This window comes from Symphalangus syndactylus, chromosome 3, assembly GCF_028878055.3.
Source record: "Symphalangus syndactylus isolate Jambi chromosome 3, NHGRI_mSymSyn1-v2.1_pri, whole genome shotgun sequence".
NCBI classification, from domain to species: domain Eukaryota; kingdom Metazoa; phylum Chordata; class Mammalia; order Primates; family Hylobatidae; genus Symphalangus; species Symphalangus syndactylus.
This window is the reverse complement of record NC_072425.2, coordinates 93,335,204-93,359,231: the sequence shown is the minus strand read 5'-3', so window position 1 is coordinate 93,359,231 and position 24,028 is coordinate 93,335,204. Positions and strand designations below refer to the sequence as shown.

At 37.9% G+C, this 24,028-nt stretch overlaps 1 protein-coding gene across 2 annotated transcripts in view; it reads right to left on the bottom strand.

Moving 5' to 3' along the window:
* SOSTDC1 (sclerostin domain containing 1) overlaps nt 1–24,028 on the bottom strand; it is a 74,103-nt gene that overhangs the window by 13,049 nt on the left and 37,026 nt on the right. The window contains exons 3-5 of one of the 2 annotated variants that reach the window (XM_055272536.2): nt 23,816–23,949; nt 21,648–21,749; nt 9,382–9,507 (exon numbers count right to left, since the gene is read on the bottom strand). Coding sequence is in view for 1 of the 2 variants with exons in the window: in XM_055272537.2 (XP_055128512.1) it covers nt 21,648–21,705 (58 nt within the window). In the remaining variant the exon portion in view is untranslated. The remainder of the gene's footprint in view (nt 1–9,381; nt 9,508–21,647; nt 21,750–23,815; nt 23,950–24,028) is intronic. The other variant, XM_055272537.2, reaches the window with a different exon arrangement.

The following is a 24,028-nucleotide window of genomic DNA, read 5'->3' as shown; positions in this document are numbered from 1 at the left end:
TCTAGTAACTACTTCCTTTCTTCTCCCTAAAATAAACCACTCTCCTGATTTCTGACACAGGTTATTACTTTTGACTGTTTTAGAAATTGATGTAAAAAAGCTGACTTTTTTTCATTGTTGTGTAGTATTGCATTGCATGAACACCCCACAATTTATTCATCCAGTCTACTAGATTGGGTTGATGCCAATTGAGCCTCTTATGAATAATGCTCCTATAAATGCTCCTGTACCTTTCTTTTATGTCTGTGGTCATACATTTTCGTTTGATATATATCTAGTTGTGAAATGGATGCAATATAGGGTGTGTGTGTGTGTTCAACTTTAGGAGATAATACCAAAGAGTTTTCCAAAGTAATTTTAACAATTGAAATTTCCACCAGCCTTGACAGATTTGAAACAGGGACAGGATCAACACTATGTTTTGGGACGCTTAATCCAGCTGCAACATATAAGATGGTTTAGGTGTGGTTATTTTAGAACACAGGGAGGGGAAACATTATTGTGAGAGCCCAGGTGAAAAAGAATATAATCTTGAACTTGAAGAAGAGGGGAAAGGCTAGGACAGAGATTAGAGATACTGTGGAGTTTAGGTTGGTAGGTAATTGGAGAGGGAATCATAAGTGAAAATGATGTTTTAAACCTGAGTGAATGGGAGACTGTAGCGTCAGGAGAAAGAGGTGTCTGGGACAATAATGAGTGTAGGCTGAGTTAAGACGAGGTTAGGTTGCTTATGGGAATCTAAGGGAAGGTGTCTAAGAGACAACTAGAAACCATAGTAGTCTGTTTTCATGCTGCTGATAAAGATATACCCGAGACTGGGCAATTTACAAAAGAAAGAGGTTTAATTGGATTTGCACGTGGCTGAGGAAGCCTCACAATCATGGTGGAAAGCAAGGAAGAGCAAGCCACTTCTTACTTGGATGGCAGCAGGCAAAGAAAGAGAGGTTGTGCTGGGGCATTCCTCTTTTTAAAAACATCAGATCTAGTGAGACTTATTCACTATCACAAGAACAGCACAGGAAAGACTTGCCCCGTAATTCAATTACCTCCCACTGGGTCCCTCCCACAACATGTGGGAATTCAAGATGAGATTTGGGTGGGGCACAGCCAAACCATATCAAAACAGAGCTCAAGAATTTGTCCAGGGCGGGGAGAGCATTAGGGAAAAGACCTAACACATGCTGGGCTTAATACCTAGGTGATGGGTTGGTAGGTGCAGCAGACCACCATGGCACACGTTTACCTATGTCACAAACCTGCACATCTTGCACATGTACCCCGGAATGTAAAAAAAATAAAATAAAAGAATCTGTCCAGCTACTGAAGCAATTTCATGAGGATGCTTTTCTACATTATTATGATAGACCTTGGTTTAGAAAACTATTATACTGGTTTAAGACTTCCCTTTATATATCTGCAGTCACCTAATCATGCTCCTAGATATTAAAATTTCACTCCCTACGTTCAGTAATTCTCAAGTAGGATGAACTATTGTATAGATATATTCGTACAGGCTTATAAAATGTATGCCCTGTGTTTTAATGAAACCATAGGTAATACACATTTCTCCGATCTCCTTTTATATTGCCCATTTACCTACTGGCTTAGTCCAAGTTTTCATCATTTGCCTGAAGTGCTGTCCTAACTTCTTAGCTCATCTCTGGCCTTCCAGTCTCATCACCCTAAAATGTACTCTCTGCAGTGAGATCCAGAACGATCTTTGAAAAATGCATATCTGAACATCTCATTCAAAAATTGTTTGTTCCCTTTACTTGCATAATAAACAAACACCTTCCTGAGCCAGCTACTCTGATTTCTTGCCACTCCCTTATTTATATTTTGTGCTTCAGTAGTAGTTTCTCATATTCATGACTCTATTTAATGCTTTCATGCCTCTGCATATATTGTTCCTCCTGCCTAGAACACCATTCCTTTCTGTAAATATTGTTGCCATAATTCAAAATTCTGCCCTTGAAGTGTTTTTAAACGTATAGACTTAATTAATCAAGCAATGAGAAAGAGAGACAAGCGCAACTGGAGCAAAAGGAAGCTTTTCTGAACATGTGGAGTATGGATCTATGAGAATTAGGTACTGTAATTTAAAATAATGTGAGGACATTTCTTTTAGTCTCAATACAATTGTGTGATTCACTTTTCCAACCCTAACATACTGCAAAACATATTTATGATTAGTAAAAGGGGAAAATATAATAAAATGAAACATTAAGATAATGGAGAAAATGCAGATTTTTTAACATAGAATATTTAATTTATGAGGCTTGAAAGAGAATACTGCTTTAAATTTTCAATTTTTCTGAACAAATATTCTTCTTCATGCTCCCACAGCCATAACAAGAAAATTAAAAAGATTACTTAACAATACTTAAACTTATTTAAAAATGTATTGAACACATGCAAAAATGATTATGTTATAAAAAAGACTTGTACAGATTTCTACCTTTTTTAAAACTGAGGTTATACAAATTTTGGAAAATAACATGTACATGTTGTAAAAAATGTAAATAGTTTACTCAGTAGAAGGATAAAATCCACCTCTTCTCATTCTTCTTCCAATGCCATTCTTCAGAGATAATCACATTTAAGAGTTTCTTGTGATGTTTTCCAATACTTTCTGCATTTATAAGCATGTTTAGGTACACACTCATTTATACCTAAACATACTTATAAATGTGCACATACTTATACATACTTATAAATGTACGCATGCTTATAAATGTACACATACATATATATTTTACACTTTTATATAGACTGGATCATGCCATACATATAACTTCTCAAACTACATTTTGCACTTAATAATCTATATTGGGTATTTTCCCATATCAGAACATACAGATTTACCCCATTCTTCTTAACCCCTTCATTGAATGGGTTGTATGGATGTACCACAGCCTATTTATCCAGTTCTCTGTTGATGAATATTTAGAGTGCTTTCAGGTTTTCTTCTTTACAAATGTGGTGGGATATTTTCAAAACCTAATAGTTTTGAACTGTTAGGTTGTTATCCCCCTGTTTTCTCCATTTCTTTATCCAAGTAGGTGGGGAGAGATACAGAGCGGGAGTGGAAGAGTGGGGTGAGCATGCGCACTTCATGAAAGACCAGAAGCCAAGCCTGTTTACTGACAGTGTCCAGACAGAAGACTAGGCTTCAGAAAGGCATGGTAAGCACATTCCTTGATGACTCCAAGGACCCAGAAGGATATGTAATTCCAGAGCCTCTGGACCTGAAGGGATTGTGCAGACTGGGCATGGACACCTTGGCTGTAACCAATGGGGATTGATTGCTCATGATCACTGTCTGTAGGGACCTCCCCAGTGCCTTGGTCCTACTGGACAAAACTTTGTAAAGTTCTTAGAGAGTGGCTAGGAAAGGAGGAAGAGGAAAATAAGGGCCAGGGTTCTAAGTGAAATTGATTTTAAAATATAAAGAAATGCAATTCAAGTTTTTGGTGTTTTGTTGATTTATTTTGCACATCTAAGCTTCTGGACTGGAATTCATACCATCTTCATAAACATTTGCAATTTTCAAGATACCAAGATATTTAATATCTCTTTATATTTAAAGTCAAACTTTAATTTTGGAGACATTTTATCCATAAGAGCCTAAATCTTTTACATTGATTAAAGAGAAAATGTGGGCTGGGTGAAGTGGCTCACATCTGTAATCCCAGCACTTTGGGAGGCCAAGGGGGGTGGATCACTTGAGGTCAGGAGTTAGAGACCAGCCTGGCCAACATAGTGAAACCCCAGGTCTACTAAAAATACAAAAATTAGCAGGGCATGGTGGCGTGTGAACCCAGCTACTTAGTAGGCTAAGGCACGAGAATCACTTGAACCTAGGAGGCTGAGACGGCAGTGAGCCAAGATCACGCCATTGCACTCCAGCCTGGGCGACAGAGTGAGACTCCATCAAAAAAATAAAGAAAGACAGAAAGAGAGAAAGAGAAAATGCCCATTTGAAATGGTGTTCTTTTTTTTAATTTTATTATTATTATACTTTAAGTTTTAGGGTACATGTGCACAAAGTGCAGGTTTGTTACATATGTATACATGTGCCATGTTGGTGTGCTGCACCCATTAACTCGTCATTTAGCATTAGGTATATCTCCTAATGCTATCCCTCCCCACTCCCTCCAACCCACAACAGTGCCTGGTGTGTGATGTTCCCCTTCCTGTGGCCATGTCTTCTCATTGTTCAATTCTCACCTATGAGTGAGAACATGCGGTGTTTGGTTTTTTGTCCTTGAGATAGTTTGCTGAGAATGATGGTTTCCAGTTTCATTCGTGTCCCTACAAAGGACATGAACTCATCATTTTTTATGACTGCATAGTATTCCATGGTGTATATGTGCCACATTTTCTTAATCCAGTCTATCATTGTTGGACATTTAGGTTGGTTCCAAGTCTTTGCTATTGTGAAAAGTGCCACAATAAACATACGTGTGCATGTGTCTTTATAGCAGCATGATTTATAATTCTTTGGGTATATACCCAGTAATGGGATGGCTGGGTCAAATGGTATTTCTAGTTCTAGATCCCTGAGGAATCGCCACACTGACTTCCACAATGGTTGAACTAGTTTACAGTCTTACCAACAGTGTAAAAGTGTTCCTGTTTCTCCACATCCTCTCCAGCACCTGTTGTTTCCTGACTTTTTAATGATCACCATTCTAATTGGTGTGAGACAGTATCTCATTGTCGTTTTGATTTGCATTTCTCTGATGGCCAGTGATGATGAGCATTTTTGCATGTGTTTTTTGGCTGCATAAATGTCTTCTTTTGAGAAGTGTCTATTCATATCCTTTGCCCACTTTTTGATGGGGTTGTTTGTTTGTTTCTTGTAAATTTGTTTGAGTTCATTGTAGATTCTAGATATTAGCCCTTTGTCAGATGAGTAGGTTGCAAAAATTTTCTCCCATTCTGTAGGTTTCCTGTTCACTCTGATGGTAGTTTCTTTTGCTGTGCAGAAGCTCTTTAGTTTAATTAGATCCCATTTGTCAATTTTGGCTTTTGTTGCCATTGCTTTTGGTGTTTTAGACATGAAGTCCTTGCCCATGCCTGTGTCCTGAATGGTATTGCCTAGGTTTCTTCTAGGGTTTTTATGGTTTTAGGTCTAACATTTAAGTCTTTAATCCATCTTGAATTAATTTTTTTATAAGGTGTAAGGAAGGGATCCAGTTTCAGCTTTCTACATATGGCTAGCCAGTTTTCCCAGCACCATTTATTAAATAGGGAATCCTTTTCTCATTGCTTGTTTTTGTCAGGTGTGTCACAGATCAGATAGTTGTAGATATGTGGCATTATTTCTGAGGGCTCTGTTCTGTTCCATTGGTTTATATCTCTGTTTTGGTACCAGTACCGTGCTGTTTTGGTTACTGTAGCCTTGTAGTATAGTTTGAAGTCAGGTAGCATGATGCCTCCAGCTTTGTTCTTTTGGCTTAGGATTGACTTGGCGATGCAGGCCCTTTTTTGGTTCCATATGAACTTTAAAGTAGTTTTTTCCAATTCTGTGAAGAAAGTCATTGGTAGCTTGATGGGGATGGCATTGAATCTATAAATTACCTTGGGCAGTATGGCCAAAATGGCGTTCTTTTATCTTGACACAGTTACCTATGGAATTTTGGGGTATCCATTCTTTTATTTAAAAAAGAATTTCAACAAAAATAAACCATACCTTTACTAGAGTCTCAAGTTGTTAGATTTTTTTTTTTTTTTGAGACAGGGTCTCATTCTGTTACCCAGACTGGAGTGCAGTGGCACAGTCTTGGTTCACTGCAACCTCTGCCTCCTGGGTTCAAGTGATTCTCATGCCTCAACCTCCTAGTAGCTGGGATTCCAGGCTTGCACTACTACGCCCAGCTAATTTTTGTATTTTTAGTAGAGACGGGATTTCCCATGTTGGCCAGGCTGGTTTCGAACTCCTGACATCAAGTGATCCTCCCACCTTGGCCTCCCAAAGTGTGGGGGGATTACAGGTGTGAGCCACCGTGCCAGGCTTGTCAGATTTATTATATCACTTTGATCACTTTGTTTTCACACTGACATCAAGCAATGTCTGAAACGCATACGAAGAGTCAAGATTTAATAATTTATTATGAAGAGAAAAAAATGCTTTATGAAGAAGTAATGCCTGCATTAAGACTCTTACTTTTTTGTTTGTCCTTGCTTTTACTTTTTTTTTTTTTTTCCTTTGAGACGGAGTCTTGCTCTGTTGCCCAGGCTGGAGTGCAGTGGCACAATCTCGGCTCACTGCAAGCTCCACCTCCCGGGTTCACGCCACTCTCCTGCCTCAGCCTCCTGAGTAGCTGGAACTACGGGCGTCCACCACCACGCCTGGCTAATTTTTTTGTATTTTTATTAGAGACAGGGTTTCACCATGTTAGCCAGTATGGTCTCAATCTCCTGAGCTCGTGATCCGCCCGCTTTGGCCTCCCAAAGTGCTGGGATTACAGGCTTGAGCCACCACGCCCGGCCACTTTTACTTTTAATTGATACTTTTACAATCTCTATTGAAGGATTTAACCTTCTTTAAAGTTGGCAAAAAATTAACTCCATTAAAAATCTCATGGAAACAATTTAACCATTATTCTCTAATTTAGAGGCATTGATTAAAATTGTTTTCAACAAGGAAAGACAAAAAAGGATCCTTAAAATGTCTTACAGCTTAGAACTTTATGATGTCAACTTACACTTTATATTGTTTTTCAAACCTAATTCTCCAGCATGTTTATATAGTACTTGGGGGCTGTCAGCCCGCCAGTGCTGGGGAGGCCAGGCTACTCTGACAAACAGCCGAAGAACTTGAAACAAACTGTAGAAAGTACACTCCTGCCAGGACAATGCAAGCTGTTTAGTGACCATCTAACTGTTCTGCTAGTTTTGTTGCCATACTTGGTAGTCCCAGGAATCTGGCTAGCTTCAGAAGTTAAGCAAAACAAAATACAACTGTGCACAGCCACACCCGAGGGTGACTCTGTCTCCAAATACCATACAAGTCCATGGCTGAAACACTTGAAAGGCTTGTATCCCTGCAGATGAAATCCTTATAAGATTGAGTCTTTAAAGACAACCCTTAAGCACATAAATATTGTCATTTACAGCACCGTTTCAGTGCTATTTTGCCTTTCCCATTATAAAGGTGGCTAATGCACATCATAATTACAGTTCCTTAAAATTTATTCACTCTTGAGCAGATCAGCTCAGAAATGTTGGCACAGTTTCAGGGTTCCTGCTTGCCAAACACCCTTTGATCCAGTGAAATCATCGTATGATTCAAAACAAGGCCTACAGCCTTTCAAGAATTTACATCTTTAAATCCTCATCTTCGTCGCTAACCCCCCCATGTTCGATCTAAAAAAAGAGTTTCCCTTATCAGTGACAAAGAAATAAGATTTTTCCCTGTGGGATTCATAATATGCTTTCTTTTTTTCTCTTCATTTACTCATCATTTGAACTTACACTGAGTGCTTCTTATGTACTAGAGACTGTGACCTGCCCTACAGTTATGGAACTAAACTACCTCCCCTAAACTGCATAAGGCAGAGACGGTCAGTTAAGCAGATAATGCTTTGTAGTGCTTCAAGTAAGAGCAGGGTCAAGGGAAAACAGAAGTAGGACCCAAAGCCTTTTGGTAAGGGCCAAAAAGATTCCAAGTAGAGGTGAATGCTGAGCACAGCATTGAGGATAATAGCAGCGGGCAGATGACAAAAGCAAGTAAGTTGGGTGTTCAAGAGACAGAAGAAACAGTATGTGTACCCAGATCTGGCAGTGAGAGAAAACGTGACCAATTTTAGAGAAAATTAAAAATGCTTTGCTTGTCTTGAAAGACCTCCATGGAGTAGCCAGAAAAGAGGAGGGATGGATAAGCACACCAAGATTTTAAATCACCATTTTTTGCCCTCCAAAGCAGTTTGAATTTTATTCTAAAGTCAATGTGGTCCCTCAGAAGAATTTTGAGCAAAGATGTGACATGATCAGTTTGGGGTCTTAAACAGATAATTCTGAGGAACTGTAGAAGAAAGTTAAAGACAAAATACTTAGCATAGAATGACTACATTTCAGTTCACATTATGGAGCACTGAGAAGCTATCTGGCACTGAAAATAGTGCTGGACAAAAAGCTCAGAGGTTGTGCCATTACTTCTGTCGATCAGGACTATTATAAAGAAAGAAAAACTAAGGAGAAGGATAAAAGGAAAGAAAGAAAGAAAGAAAAATAGGGGGAATGGAGAGCCAGAGGGAGAAGAGAAAAAGAGGGAAAAAAACTGTGGAGGTGATTAGAAGTAAAGCTTGCTGTACATCATAGGTCTCCAATCAGAGATGAAAGAGGGCCAGGGAGGACATAAGATAGTTACGTGGCATTCTATTTCTCCAAAAAAGAAACAAATTATTCTTTTATTCACCTTAATATCCCAACAATGTTGCATCAGTTACTCTTTCTCATCTAGCCTGTTCTCAAAATAATACAAAGATATTTGAGAAATTTCTTCATACCTTCCATGATTATGATTGAATACATATCAAATTGATTTGATCAAAAACCCCGATGGCTCTCTTTCTGTCACACACGTCTTAAATCTACCAACAACTATTATCAGCTCTCCCCTCAAATTATATCCAGAGTCCAAACACTTCTCACCATCTTCATTACTACCTTGGTCCAAGACACCATTATCTTTTAACTGGACAATTTCAAAACTTCCTAACTCTTACCTGCTTCCACTCTGTAGGCATCACTCCTTTGTTCATCATCCTCCAGTGGCTTTCCATCATCTTATCATAATCTACAGACTGTGAGTGATCTTGTCCCTTGCGACCTATTTGTCCCCATCTCCTCCTACTGTCCCCTCTTCTCACTCTTATCCAGCTACGCTGGGCTTCCTTTTGTCTCAGATGTACAATTATCCCAGGGGCTGGGCGCAGTGGCTCACACCTGTAATTCCAGCACTCTGGGAGGCCGAGCTGGGCAGATCACTTGAAGTCAGAAGTTCGAGACCAGCCTGACCAACACAGTGAAACCCCGTCTCTACTAAAAATACAACAATTAGCCAGGTGTCATTGCAGACACCTATAATCCCAGCTGCTCAGGAAGCTGAGGCATGAGAATCACTTGAACCCGGAAGGTGGAAGTTGCAGTGAGCCTAGATTGCACCACTGCACTCCAGCCTGGGCAACAGAGCAAGACCCTGTCTCAAAAAACAAACAAACAAAAAAATACAGGTATTCCAGGGCTTCTGCGCTAGCAGCATCACTCTGCTCAAAACATCCCTCCCTTGGATATCTGTTGTCCAAATGTCACTATATCTGAACGGTTTTCAGATATAGTGAAGCCATCTTAAATTAAAATAGCACACCTCACCATTCACATTTTTCTTTGTTCCCTTTGTTTTGTCTCTTCTCACCCCACACCCTCTACCAGATGTAAACTCCTGAAGGAGGGACTTTAGTTTGTTTAGTGTTGGTTCCCACATGATGAAGAATTTACCTGGAACAAAATCGGTGCTCAGTATTACTTGACTAAATTAATAAGCAAATGGATGAATAGAGTTGTCCCCTGAACAGCATTTCTTTTTTGCTTGATATTTCTAAGTAACCATTATTATTTACAAACATTATGGCAGAGAGCTCAATCCCTTCACTTTGCAAACAGAAATTCAAACATTGCCTAAATCCTAGAGGGTAAACATCTTTAGTATGGAAACGAAACTAAGATCAGCAGTGGTTTTAGGCTAAAGTTTAGTAAACTGAACCAGAACTTAAAATATTTTTAAGATTTCCAAATAATCTGGAATGAGCCAAAGTTCTGTTCCCAGGAAGATGGTAACTTTTCAAAGGAAATAACATCTTTGAGATGAGACAATTCAGAAATACTTAAGGACAAAGTAAATTTAAACATCATCCTTATATGCTGAGAGATAACCACTGTTACATAGGTGTATCATTGAAAATTTTGTTGACATGATATTGAATTGATAGAATAATTAGGAAGAGTGTTTAAATAAAACCTTGGCAATATTTACTCTTTCTAACCATTATTTTTATTCATGTATTCCATTTATTTATTTATGTGTATTTTTCTTTTTTTGAGACAGAGTCTTACTCTGTTGCCCAGGCTGGAGTGCAGTGGTGTGATCTCAGCTCACTGCAATCTCCACCTCCTGGGTTCAAGTGATTCCCCTGCCTCAGCCTCCCAAGCACCCGCCATGACGCCCAGCTAATTTTTGTATTTTTGTAGAGACGGAATTTCATCATGTTAGTCAGGCTGGTCTCGAACTCGTGACCTCAGGTGATCTGCCTGCCTCGACCTCCCGAAGTGCTGAGATTATAGGCTTGAGCCACCATACCCAGACTATTCCATTTATTTTTACCCTTGAATCAAATTTCATAGTTTTCTTTATATCTATACATTTTAAGTTTAGTCACAGCTATTTTGTGTTTTAGCTTGCTGCTGAAATCAGATTTTCTTACATTACATATTCCAAATGTTTGCTGAACTGCTTTTGAATTCAATAATTGATTTTGTACTGACCACAGTAATAATACTTTTTAATACTTTTTCAGTTATCTCAGTGTTTTGTGGCAATCACATCATCTGTCAATAATAATAACTTTATTCCTTCCTTTTCAATATTTATATTTTTGTTTCTGTCATATATTGTTATTTATCCCTTTGGTTAAAGTTTTCCATCAATGTTAAAATATATCAGTAATGATGGGTTATCTTATATTGTTCCTGACTTAACTTGGAATGATTCTAGTATTTCATTTAAACTTTGATGCCATAGTTGTGTTTCAAATAGACACTTCTTAATTATCTCTCTTCCCTTGATAATTTAAATTACACCTAAGCAAAGATCTTTGTGTATAAATATTTGTATTTCTTATTTTCCTTAAAATGGATGTAACGATGCTTGATACATGGTGCCAAACTGTTCTCAGTGCTGGCTGTACACATATACCTGCAGTGTGTAAGTCCCACTCTTATCAGCATTTAGCATTGCCAATGTGAAAACATCCCAGAATTTTAGTTGATAAAAATTTGGGGGCTTGGTGAGGTGGCTCAGGCCTGTAATCTCAGCACTTTTGGAGGTTGAGGAGGGAGGATTCCTTGAGCTCAGGAATTCAAAACCAACCTGGGCAACATAGTGACACCATATTTCTATAAAAACATACAGAAATTAGCTGGGCATAGTGGCGCTTGCCTGTAGCCCCAGCTAAACAAGAGGCTGACGTGGGAGGATTGATTGAGCCTGGGAGGTTGAGGCTGCAGTGAGCCGTGATCACTCCACTTCACTCTTGCCTGGGTAACAGAGTAAGACACTGTCTCAAAAAAATAAAAATAAAAATAAATAAATAACTTTAATAGATAAGAAATGTCATATGTTTAAATTTTCATTTATTTGCTCATTATTGTATTTGGTTAATTTTTCACTTACTGATTCTCTATTTGTATTTCCTCTGCGAATTCACTATTTTTTTAATTTCACATTTTGATTTCTCTGTGAGTTCTAAAAACTTAATAGAGAATTACTTCTTGATTATTGTATGTGCTCATTTTAACACATTTGTGAATAATGCCAAGCTGTTCTTCAGAAATATCAAAATAGACAGTCTTCAGCCACATGTGAAAGTGCTCATTTCTTTCAACCACTCCAACACTGAGAATATTTTTTAGCTGAGTTGCTAATTGAGTAGGTGAAGAGTACATATGTTAAATATTTAATTTTCATCTCTGAGATTGTTAATGAATGGGATCATTTTTCATGTTTATCATGAGTTTTTTTTTCTTTCTTATTTGCCTCTTCATCTTTAAATCGTATTTATTCTTTCTCTGGATGTGTACTATGAGTTATTAATGCTTTATCATAAATAGAAAATAATTTTTCAGTTTGATTTGCTGCTTAAGTATGCTTATAAAATTTTTTGTTGGTTTGTTATATTGAGCATGCTGGTGCCCACCCCTAGTCCTCCAGTCCAGTCTCACCTCTTATTCCAGCCACTGCTGTAATGTTCAGCTTCCTCCTGGCTTTGGCTGGTTTCAGTTGGGTGCAATCTGAGTGCATCTGCTTAAGCCACCTGTCCCAAGCCTCCTGCTTTCTGCTCTGGGGTTTCTCTCACCCCACAGTAGGATATCTCCCAAAATTCACTTGTACTCATTGGTGCAACCTGAAAATATGGAGGAGTCAACATCCTTTTGTCACTGCCACTATTGACTATTAAGGCCTGGGAACAATGGAGCTTTTTCTTTATTTCTTCAAGTGGATCTTCTGAGTCTTCTCAGAACATCCTTAGGGCTAGAGTAACCTGATGCACAGAGGGTGGCCAACTGAACAATGCATCCTTCTGTTAACTTTTTCTGCTAACCTATCTCCTTCCTTCGGTGACTCACTCCTGCTGTCTGGGATCATATTTCTAAATAAACTACTCACACATAAACCTTTGTCTTAGACTTTGCTTTGAGGCTTAGTTGTGTATGCTTTTTACATATAAGGTTTATCCGTGTCTCTGTGTGGGCATGGGTATGTATGATCACATATCTAAATCATGCATTTTATGGTTTCTGACTATAGTTTCACGGGTATAAGGCTTTCTCTGTCACCAAGGTCAGATAAATATGTATGTACATGTTAATCCTTTTGGTATAGAGTACAAAGTCATGATCTGTTTTGTTGTATTTCCCAAATGATTAAGCAAGTTTGAAATAAAGCCTACTGAACATCCAGCCTTTTCTCACTGATTTTTGTCAGTTAACATTTCAGTTTCAGGAGAATTACAGATTTGTAAGAGACTAATCTCCATTTTCCTACTCTTCTTCACACATGTTATGATTATGACTTAATTAGCCAAATATATGTAAATGTAAACATCCACAGGAGAGGAGCAGATGCTTTTTCTTAGTTTACTAACTGGACTTAACAGCGACTGGTGACACTCCATATAGAGGCCTGTCACAGCAGAGTAAATTGCTAAACACTTGCTTTTCCATAAATCTTAAATAGTTGGGGTTATATCCTAATTCCAGGAGAAGTAGCAACAACAATGTAATTGCTTCAAATTATGGGTACTTTTAGGGGACAGAAAATTATCTAGTTTTTTTTTTTTTAATTTAGAAAAAAATTAAGCAAACCTACTTATCAGCAAGGTGACAGCCACATGAGGATGGGGTATAGAAAACAGACAGTACACTAGTGTTCATGATTGGTGTCACTGCCTTAACCTTCCCAATATCTCATTAAATAAATAAATACACCTGTTGCCCCACAATCCTGCACTAAATATTTATGTGTACAGAAGGCTGTTTCTGGCCTTCACATCTGTGTCACTGAACTTTCAATCCACTCTTGTGATGGTACTACCAGAGATTTACTGAGGCTTTTAAAACATGTTTTAACACTGAACAGAACACATTAGAGAAACGCGAATCAAAACCACAATGAGATACCACCTCACACCAGTTAGAATGGCAATCATTTAAAAAGTCAGGAAACAACAGATGCTGGAGAGGATGTGGAGAAATAGGAACACTTTTACACTGTTGGTGGGAGTGTAAATTAGTTCAATCATTTGGAAGACAGTGTAGTGGTTCCTCAAAGATCTGGAACCAGAAATACCTTTTGAGCCAGCAATCCCATTACTGGGTATATACCCAAAGGATTATAAATCATTCTATAACAAAAACATAGGCACATGTATGTTTATTGCTGCACTATCTACAATAGCAGAGACTTGGAACCAACCCAAATGCCCATCAATGATAGACTGGATAAAGAAAATGTGGCACATGTACACCATGGAATACTATGCAGCCATAAAAAAGAATGAGTTCATGTCCTTTGCAGGGACATGGATGAAGCTGGAAACCATAATTCTCAGCAAACTAACACAGGAACAGGAAACCAAACAGCACATGTTCTCACTCATAAGTGGGAGTTGAACAATGAGAACACATGGACACATGGAGGGGAACATCACACACCAGGGCCTGTCAGGCAGTGAGGGGCAAGGGGAGGGAAAGCATTAGGACAAATACCTAATGCATGCAGGGCTTAAAACGTAGATGACGGGCCTGGGCACGGTGGCTCACGTCTGTAATCCCAGGACTTTGGGAGGCAGAGGAGGGCAGATCACCTGAGGTCAGGAGTTCAAGACCAGCCGGGCCAACATGGTGAAACCCTGTGTCTACAAAAAATACAAAAATTAGCTGGGAGTGGTGGTATGTGCCTGTAATCCCAGCTACTCGGGAGGCTGAGACAGGAGAATTGCTTGAACCCAGGAGGCAGATGTTGCAGTGAGCTGAGATTGTGCCACTGCACTCCAGCCTGGTCGACAGAGCAAGACTCCATCTCAAAAAAAAAAAAAAAAAAAAGCAACAACAACAACAACAACAAACCTAGATGACAGGTTGATGGGTACAGCAAACCACCATGGAACATGTACACCTATGTAACAAACCTGCACATTCTGCACACGTATTCCAGAACTTAAAGTAAAATTTTAAAAAAAAGGAAAAAAGAAAAAAGTAACCACTGGACAGAAGAAATCCCTTCTCAATATTTTCCTTCTTCAAAAATATGTTGGTTCTTCTTGTTTACTGATCCCTCTTGTTGAACTTTAAAACCACGCTGTCAAGTTCACCCCAAAACGTGGTAGACACAGAGATGCACCCCCAGATGCCACATCAAGGAAGGGCTTGTTGCCCAGCTGCTGGGAGCACATGGACAACTTCCAGCTGTTGACTCCTTTATGGCCACGCACTTCCAATGCCACTTCCCTTGAGTAAATGGGCAAAGTGGTGGTAAAGAGAATCAGTCATTTCAGCAGACCTGGGATGACTCTGGTGGGCAACACCTGTTCCCAAGCTCCTTGCTGGCTTGGACAAGGCTTTGCTGGGTCTGAATCTCATCTTCATTTTTCCTTCCGCTCAATCCTGTGACTTCCCCCTTCTTTTCTCAGATGTCAATCTCTAATCAATGTCTTATATCCTAAATTCCACCTCGACCTCTTTCTTTGAAGAATTCAAACTGTGACAAATTTAAACAGTGCCAAACCTATCTATCTAAACAGATACTTTCTTTTAAAACTTAGTTTTTCCATTTAGAAATACAGTGTCTCTAAATTTATTCATCTTCTTATACATTTCTTAGCAAACCTTGCTTTCATAAGTGTTACAGATTTGTTTGTTTGTTTTTGAGGCAGTCTTGCTCTGTCGCCCAGGCTGGAGTGCAGTGGCACAGTCTTGGCTCACTGCATCCTCTGCCTCCCAGGTTCAAGCAATTCTGGTGCCTTAGCCTCCTGAGTAGTTGCGATTACAGGTGCCCACCACAAGGCCCGGCTAATTTTTTTTTTTTTTTTTTTAAATTAGAGATGGGGTTTCGCCATGTTGACCAGGCTGGTCTCGAACTCCTGGCCTCAAGTGATCTGCCCACCTCAGCCTCCCAAAGTGCTGGGATTACAGGCATGAGCCATCGTGCCTGGCTGGTTTACAGATTTTTTTAAGAGTTTTCCTGGTTTTATTATATTGGTTTTTTGTTGTTTCTGCATTATAAATAGAACTCTTTCATCATGTCGTCCATATGATCCATAATGTTATGTAATAAAACATTTTTTTTTTTTGAGACAGAGTCTCGCTCTGTCACCCAGGCTGGAGTGCAGTGGCGTGATCTCAGCTCACTGCAACCTCCGCCTCCTGGATTCAAGCAATTCTCCTGCCTCAGCCTCCCAAGTAGCTGGGACTACAGGCACATGCCACCATGCCTGGCTTTTTTTTTTTTTTTTTTTTTTAAGTAGAGACAGGGTTTCACTGTGTTAGCCAGGATGGTCTCGATCTCCTAACCTCATGATCCACCCACCTCGGCCTCCCAAAATGCTGAGATTACAGGCATGAGCCACCGCACCTGTCCATAAAACATATTTTAACAGTAACTTCAGGGAATTCACTTACAAAATGCACTTATTTAAAATATTGTTTACATTTTTTTTCTATCAAACTTTATTTTTCTCATTATAACTTTTGGCTGACATAATGAAATTATAAACCTCATATATCAAAGAGATTTCATTCCAGCTTTCTACATTCTGAGAGAAATTTCAGCAATAATAGCAGCAATCTATTGAGTACCTTTAATGTACCAGGCAACAGCACATCAATGCTCTAGTGATATTTTCTATAATCCTAGCAGCCACCCTGCAAGGTTGCATTACAAACGACACTTTTCAAAGAATGTGTGCACCTTACCCATTATCAACAGCTAGTAAGTTATTGAACCAGGAGTCAAACCTAGCGGAAAAAAATCTAAAGACACTTTTCACAGGCAACAGAACCAAACTGAGCTTTCCCAATTTCTCTTTTGTCACATATATCTCACACACACACACACACACACACACACAAATGCCACGCGGAATTTCTGACTGCATATTCTTTGTATACCATTCAAACAAAAAGAAGCTTATATACTCAAAAGTTAAATTCCACCTTCACCTTACTCCCTTCCAAATGCTTTTCCTATTCCAGGGGTAGCAACTATGAATAATTTTTATAGAACATGTAAAGAAAGTCAACTTCATTCTCCTTAAGTTCTATATTGTATCTCATAATGTATCTGTGCTATATTTATTTAATTAGTACCCTAATGGATATTTGGATTGTATGTAGTTTTTAACAATAGTGAAACTTTGTAACTTTTCTTAACTAAAAACCTACTTTGAGTATTTTAATTATAAAAATAATATATTGCTCACTGAGTTGGCGAAAATATTGAACCAAATAAAAGAGGCTGTGAGTTTGCTTTCACCAAATTTGCTTCTGTCTCTTTAAACAGACTTTGTATTTAGTAGGAAATTCTGAGAGTTTCTAGGCATGAGGAATTACAGAGCATTCCCAATTATGTATCCTATTGGTTATATCATTAGGAATGGAGAATATTGAGGTCCAATATACGTGATCACACTGACATTTTGCTTGGTAGTCTTTTTATAGCCCAAATTATTTAAATCCCAAAACAAAATATATTTATTGTAGAAAAATAGAAAAGGCAAATAAGTAAAATACTTTAAATCACTAAATAACTACTGTTAAAAATTTGGCTAGAGATCTTTTAAGAAATCTTATAATTATGTATACATACATGAATCGTTTACATATCCTATGTAAGAGCATGTAATTTGTATTAACTATTTTTTAACTTAATGCAATAATATGTCTTGAGATCTTTGTGCAAATCATGATTAATTTAAGTGGAAAATGAAACCTTGTGTTCTCTTTTTCAAGAAAACTGGGATGCCACTTCTATAGCTGATAAAAGTATAAGCAGAGTGGAATGTTTAAGCTAATATTTCTCATTCTTTTATTTTTTTCCTATCTCAATGTAAACACTTCAGCCTAGCCTTAAGCCTCCATGTCCTTACTTGTATTAAAATTGGACTCTACCATAATTGTACTTCATTTTAATGGACATCCAACTTTCATTTGCCACAAACTCCATCAAATCATGTTTCCTCTTATGTATGGTCTCTAGCATATATTTGCATACTGTTGAGCAATTTGTTGATTTGTCAAACACTTCAGTATCTTGTGACTGCTTTCTAAAAGCCTGTAAGGTTTCTTTAGTAGTAGTAATGGCTTGAAACTTCTATGTCAGAAGTTGTTCCAAACTTAGTCATTCCTCTTTAATTGTCTAATTTTAGTGCAAATTAAAGAGATGCATAAATCACTTTTCTTAATTCACAATTTCCACCTGTGGTTACACACAGCTTGCCTTGTACAGTTGTGCATGCAGTACACTGAACAAGTCTAGAGGTTACCATTTATACTGCAGAGATAGATAGATACATACCTACATATATATGCATCTTTCCAGTAGATAGCAAAGAAATGCCTCATTGTAATAAAAGCAGGTTCTTATGACAATTTTCAAACAGATGATAAGGGGCACATTTTTCTAATTTGCATGCTAACAGATGGAAGAGATCAGTTGTAGTGAGCAGCTCTCATACTATCCAGGAAAGGATAGTTTGGCTTTATGATCACAAGTCTGAGAAAGAAGTATATTTGCTATGTATCACACTCTTTTATTTTGATTATGCTCTGCCTCATTTTGTTGCAGTTGTTTGCAGTCTCCACCACATATGGGACTGCAGCAACCGCAATACTAAACATATAATATTCTCCTTCAGGGGGCTTGAGTGCCAGTCAGGTGGTCCTGAAGGCCAGAACTGGACTAGGCAAGGTCTTGATACCTCAGGAAATTGGGGTGCCAAAATCAAGGAGAGTTGAAGCAAATTATTTTGTAAGAAAGGTCTTTAACTATTATAACTCATACAAATACACATACAGACACACACACACATATATATATACATGCATGTATGTATATATGTAAACAAAATATTCTCATCTTACACTAATTTACTTCACTACAAAATTAACTAATCTTTACCATATTTTTGTCCCTAAAGACATTCTATCATGGGAATTTAATGGTTTAGAATGAAGGTTTAGCTGTATGCAATGCAAAACCAGAATCACGGTGACTTGTTTAAGATTAATTTTTATTCTCCTGACTTGAATAACACAAACTGAATTGCAGACATCACTTGTGCTAACATATCGTTGGACTTAAAATTTAGTCACATTAAAAAACAAATCTAGCCCCACTGCCACAACTAGCTGTAAGAATGTCTAGAAAATGTAATCTTTGTTCTGGGCCACCATGAACCCAGCTGAATATTTTATTGCTAAGGACAAAGGGAAGAATGAGTGAACTCTGCCCCAGGCTGTGCTCAATAACCTCATGATTCAGTCCAGAAAAGAACCCTAACAACCACTTTTCTAGTGGAAGCTTCTTGCTTTTTTCCTTAAAATAGTTGATCGAATCCTTTTATAACGCTTCCTAAAATTGAATTGAAAACACAAGTAACTCAAAATGGGAAATCAAGTTTTATGAAGTTTCTTTACCTGAATCTATTAGCTATCATGACTTGGGCCAACATATTCATTAGAATGGTCCAAGAGTCATTCATTCAAATAAATATTTATTGAGCAATAAGTTGCTTACATGAATTCCGAAAAATATATCCGAAAAAAGTAACAAAGAAGATTCTCAGTATTCATTTATCTGTACATATAATTTCATCCAAATCATCTGAATCAATAAATATTAGGGAAGAAATAGAAGCCAATTTGCCAATGTTATTTCTATCATGAAAACAATTATGTATTTCTGACTTGTGTAATTTAAATTTTCTTATAAGATTCAGAATATAAGGCCTTTACTTTTACAAACAAAAATAAAACAAAAAAGATAGATGAATATACAAACAATCTTATAGCCAGGAAGTTTTTCATGTAAGTTATTTGGATAACGTCTGATAAAGTGAAACATGTTTTTCGTAAAAATAAACCTGTCTTTAAAGATAGAGAATAATAAGAATAATACAAAGTTAAAATAGAATAAAAAAAGAGTTTGAAAATGAACTTCAGAAATTCATAACACACTGTCATAGGGAATTTATACATTCGCCCCCAGTTATCTGAGGAAAGGCCTTTCTTGATATTAGTTGGACTCATCAGTGTACATTGAAGGTGAATATTGATGACAGGTCACAAGAAAAGGTTCTCAGGAAGTGAGTGACAAAGTATAGCTCTCTACCAAATTCACTTTATAGGATAACACAGATGGCTTAAGCTTTTGTGAATTTTGCCAATAGGCATTTTAAAATTCTGGATCATGATAATACAACATGCTGTATCAGATGACTTTCATCCTGAGGCTCTTTATGCCAAACAGGACAATGACAAATTAATATACAGTATATATTTCTTCCACGTAGTCTCATGAAGCCTGTACATATTTCTTTAAGCAGAATAAATATGTGCATTTTCTGACACTAGCATTTACTTTTTGGGAAAGAAATATTCAGACAGTAAATATATGCCTTTCTCGATTAAAAATGAAATCTTCCAAGGCATACCCCAACCAGATTGTGCTGAATGTGATAATTTGCACACTGAGTGTATCCGCCCCCATTCCTTACTGCCCATTTGCATATAGCATTTACTGACCCATGAGCACAGCATTCCAGTAAACCCACAATGTATGGGAGTTCAGTGAGGCTCAAAGCAAGTACAAAGTAAACGTGTAATGTCTGTTACTCAGTAAGTAGGATGGCAGTGGGGGACGCTGACACTTTCCTTTTTAAACCAGAAGTTACTTCCAACAGAGAAAACAATACCATGTCTTTCTAAGAAACACTAACAATCATATCATATCTTTTCTTCCTGTGTTACCAACCACTTACACTGAAAATGACGACACAGAAGGAAATGGAAAGACCGGGCAAGTCTAGCTACTTTTCTTTGTGGTTCTTCCTTTCTTACCAGTATGCCAAAGGCAGAGAGTGTTGGCAGAATGAGCATATATCAAGAAGTGAAATGAAAGCAGTTAGGTTAGTTTTTTTCCAGTGTTTACAGTCTCCTTGTAAGAACAAAATGCATATGCACATACAAGCTATAATCTATGAATTGTGGTAATTTCTGTAATTCTGCATGTAATTAAATGTTTTTATACTTCCATTTAAAACCGACATACCATCTTTAAAACTGATGTAAAGATAAATGATAAAATTCATACTCAAATTTTTTAATTTAAAAATTCATTAATTTTAAATTTTTCTTTACTTAGAATAACATGAAATGGCAAGAAAAAAGAAACTTGTGAAAAGTTGAGAAAGGCTGCAGAAAAAAGGAAAGAGCTTTATATTTTAGTGCCTTCAATGGAAGTATTCTACTTGAACAAGTGGACTCATATTTTCATTTTGTGCTGGGCCCCACAGTGTATGTAGTTCTTGTGTGGGCTCCACTGTCTCTGTCACTCCGCAGCCTCTATAATATGACCTAGGCATTGTCCTTTTTATGTCATTGCCAACTAAGTCTGACTCTCTGTCCCTCCTACCCCCAGGATTTATGAGTCACCTGGTTCCTTTGACAAATTCCTTTTCTGCTTAATCTAGCTGGGGTGGGTTCCATTTTTTGCAGTTAAGCACACTGATAATAAAAATAATAACTAAAATTTATAGATTATTACTGTATGCTAGTACATATTCCCATAATGGTGAAGTATACACTATTATCTATAATTTACAGACAAGAATACCCAGGGTTAAAATCAAATAAGTTGTCTGAGTTGACTAGCTCATGCATTCAGGGCCAGGATTCAAACCCAAGAAATCTAACTCCAACTCCGTGTGGAGCCGTGTTTATGTTAATGTTTGTCCTCCTAAACATTGTTGATCCCTATGGCAAGAATTTTACTAAGTTCTAAATAGGCACAGTGCCACCTAAACAAATAGCCATTGTTACAATCTGAGACAGTAAATGTTTAAGTATTGTTGCTGAAAACATAATTCTTAGGGAAGATCCAGTAAACTGTCTTTTCTGAGAACCACTTTGGTGGCGATAGAGAATGTTCCATGGCTTTTACATTTCGTGGAGTTGTTGTCCCTGGGTTTCATTTCCCTGGATTTTAGCTTTCTGAATTTTACAAGATTTTGCCAGCACATGATAACATTGATTAGAAAAGGCAGACAAAGTGAGAAAGTTAGATAGCTTGAAATAGGAGTACTCACCTTTTTTTTTCTGTTTATCAGAGGTGCTAAAATAGCTTTCCCAACAAGTCTTTTTCATGCTGCGTGTGCTATGGTTGCCCTAGGGAAGTTCACACAGATATCCTGGCAGGATAAAAATTTTGCAATTACAACTGATTCTTGAGAGTTCTTCACAAATAAATGAGGGACCATAAAGGTTGAGATTGATGGAATGTGGGAGCTTGAACAATACTTACCTGTACATCATTTTGCCATGAGTCCCTCAGTCTGTGAAAATCAAATCATTCTGACTTAGGGATGCATGTCATTTCAGTTTTTAATGTTTTCAAATTTTGCTGATAAAAGGTAACAGAGACACGGTACTTTTTTAAAAGCATGCAATTTACTATTTTTTTTAAAAAAAGTTATGTGGGCTAAACTGTGCAAGTTAAAACATTACAAACCATAAAGGTGAGGATCATAGGACAAATATTTCTCTACCAGCTATGAGTGGGATGCTGCCTTTGTGATTTATTCTAAAATAACAAAACAGTCTGAAACAATGAAGTGTTTCTCTGCGCTTCATGAATATATATTAATTCAGTTCATGACAGAACAAGTCATTGGCTGCCTCTGCCAAACAGCCAAAAGGGAATGATTGATTATTTTATGCAGAACCTCACAGGGTCTAAAGGTACTTGAAATCTGTGGTAGACGAAATGCAAAATACTGCCAAAATATGAATGTAACTCTTGAATATTATCACAATATTTATATCGATGACCAGAAGTACTTGAGAATAATCACAAACTCCCCAAATCTACTACAGATATCCATATAAAAACTATGTTTTCATTACTTCCTTAAACGAAACTATTATTACCTTTAAAGTATATACACACTAGAAAATAGATTGATTAGCTTCAGTTGCTCACTTCATACATGCTAGTAGTTTACTGTTTTCATGAGAAAATGTTTTTACCATAAGTTAATATGAGCAAATAGCTTATTTTGTTTACAGTCAAATAAGGAAGATGGCCCTTCCCAAAAAGTAAATTGACTTAACGTTTTTATTTACTTAGAATCTGAAATCATATCTTTGTGTAATTAGGTAACCATTTACTACTAAACTCATTTTTCAAATTTCTGACTACTTAAAATTATTTTAGGGGAATGAGATTGCTGACACTTGCCTCTATCCACAAATATATTGTCTTATTTTGGCCCCTAAACATAGATCTCATGATACGAAATGAGATTTATTTAAAGGGCATTTACAGGAAGCAGGAGTGGAGGACCAGGGAGGTTAAGAAGGCAACAGGCCAGGACAGGCATGCACTATGGCAACGGCTGCTGTAGGCAGCAGGGGTGAGGCTGCCAGAACCTCTGAGAAACAGCACGCCCACACTCTCTACTTGAGGAACAGCTACTGTCCTCCCTCAGTGCATGCAGGGTTCCCTGGGCACAATTACTCCCTCACACTGCAGGGCTGATGAGGCCCCTATGGCTTCAGAAAAAGCTCTGCCTAGTAGTGCCAGTAAAATACAAAACTGAATTCAATTCGGATTTCATGTTTATTTTTTTGGAGATGGAGTCTCACTCTGTCACCCAGGCTGGAGTGCAGTGGTGCGATCTCGGCTCATCGCAACCTCTGCCTCCCAGGTTCAAGCAATTCTCCTGCCTCAGCCTCCCAAGTAGCTGGGATTACAGGTGTGCACCACCACCTGGCTAATTTTTGAATTCTTAATAGAGATGGGGTTTTGCCATGTTGGCCAGGCTGGTCTAGAACTCCCACCTCGGCCTCCCAAAGTGCTAGGATTACTGGCATGAGCCACCATGTCTGGCCTGAATTAGGATTTTAGATAGCACTCCTGGCATGTGCTTGAGGCGGGGTGCTGTCTGCATGAGTTCGAGCTTGCCCAGACCTTGCTGCCCCTGTTGCAGCTAAAATCAGAGGTGGCCTGAAGGGAGGTGAAGCAGGGAACCAAAAGCATCTGCTGCCCATAGGTATTCTTTATTCTAAATAAAGAATAAATCTACCACCTTCACCAGTCAGAACACCACACATATCCTTATGCATCTTCATTTTTCTAGTCAACACTTCTATTGTTAGTAATAGGTCTCCACGTAACCTCCTCCTAATAATCTTTTCATTTGATTCTGTATAGTGCCAGCTTTGCTTAAGCAAAACTATATCACAGGTTACTTACCTTTTGAATTCTCTCAAGTCCTCATAGGTTTGTTTGTGCTATTTTCTTGTCACACTGTGATCACAGATGCTTCATGCACTACCAGAGTATGTTAGTCCAGGCCCTCTAAGAAGCAGGTTCCAAGACAGGACTAGCTGTGCAAGAGATTTATTAAGGCAATGTATTAGTCCATTTTCATACTGCTATGAAGAAATACCCAAGACTGGGTAATTT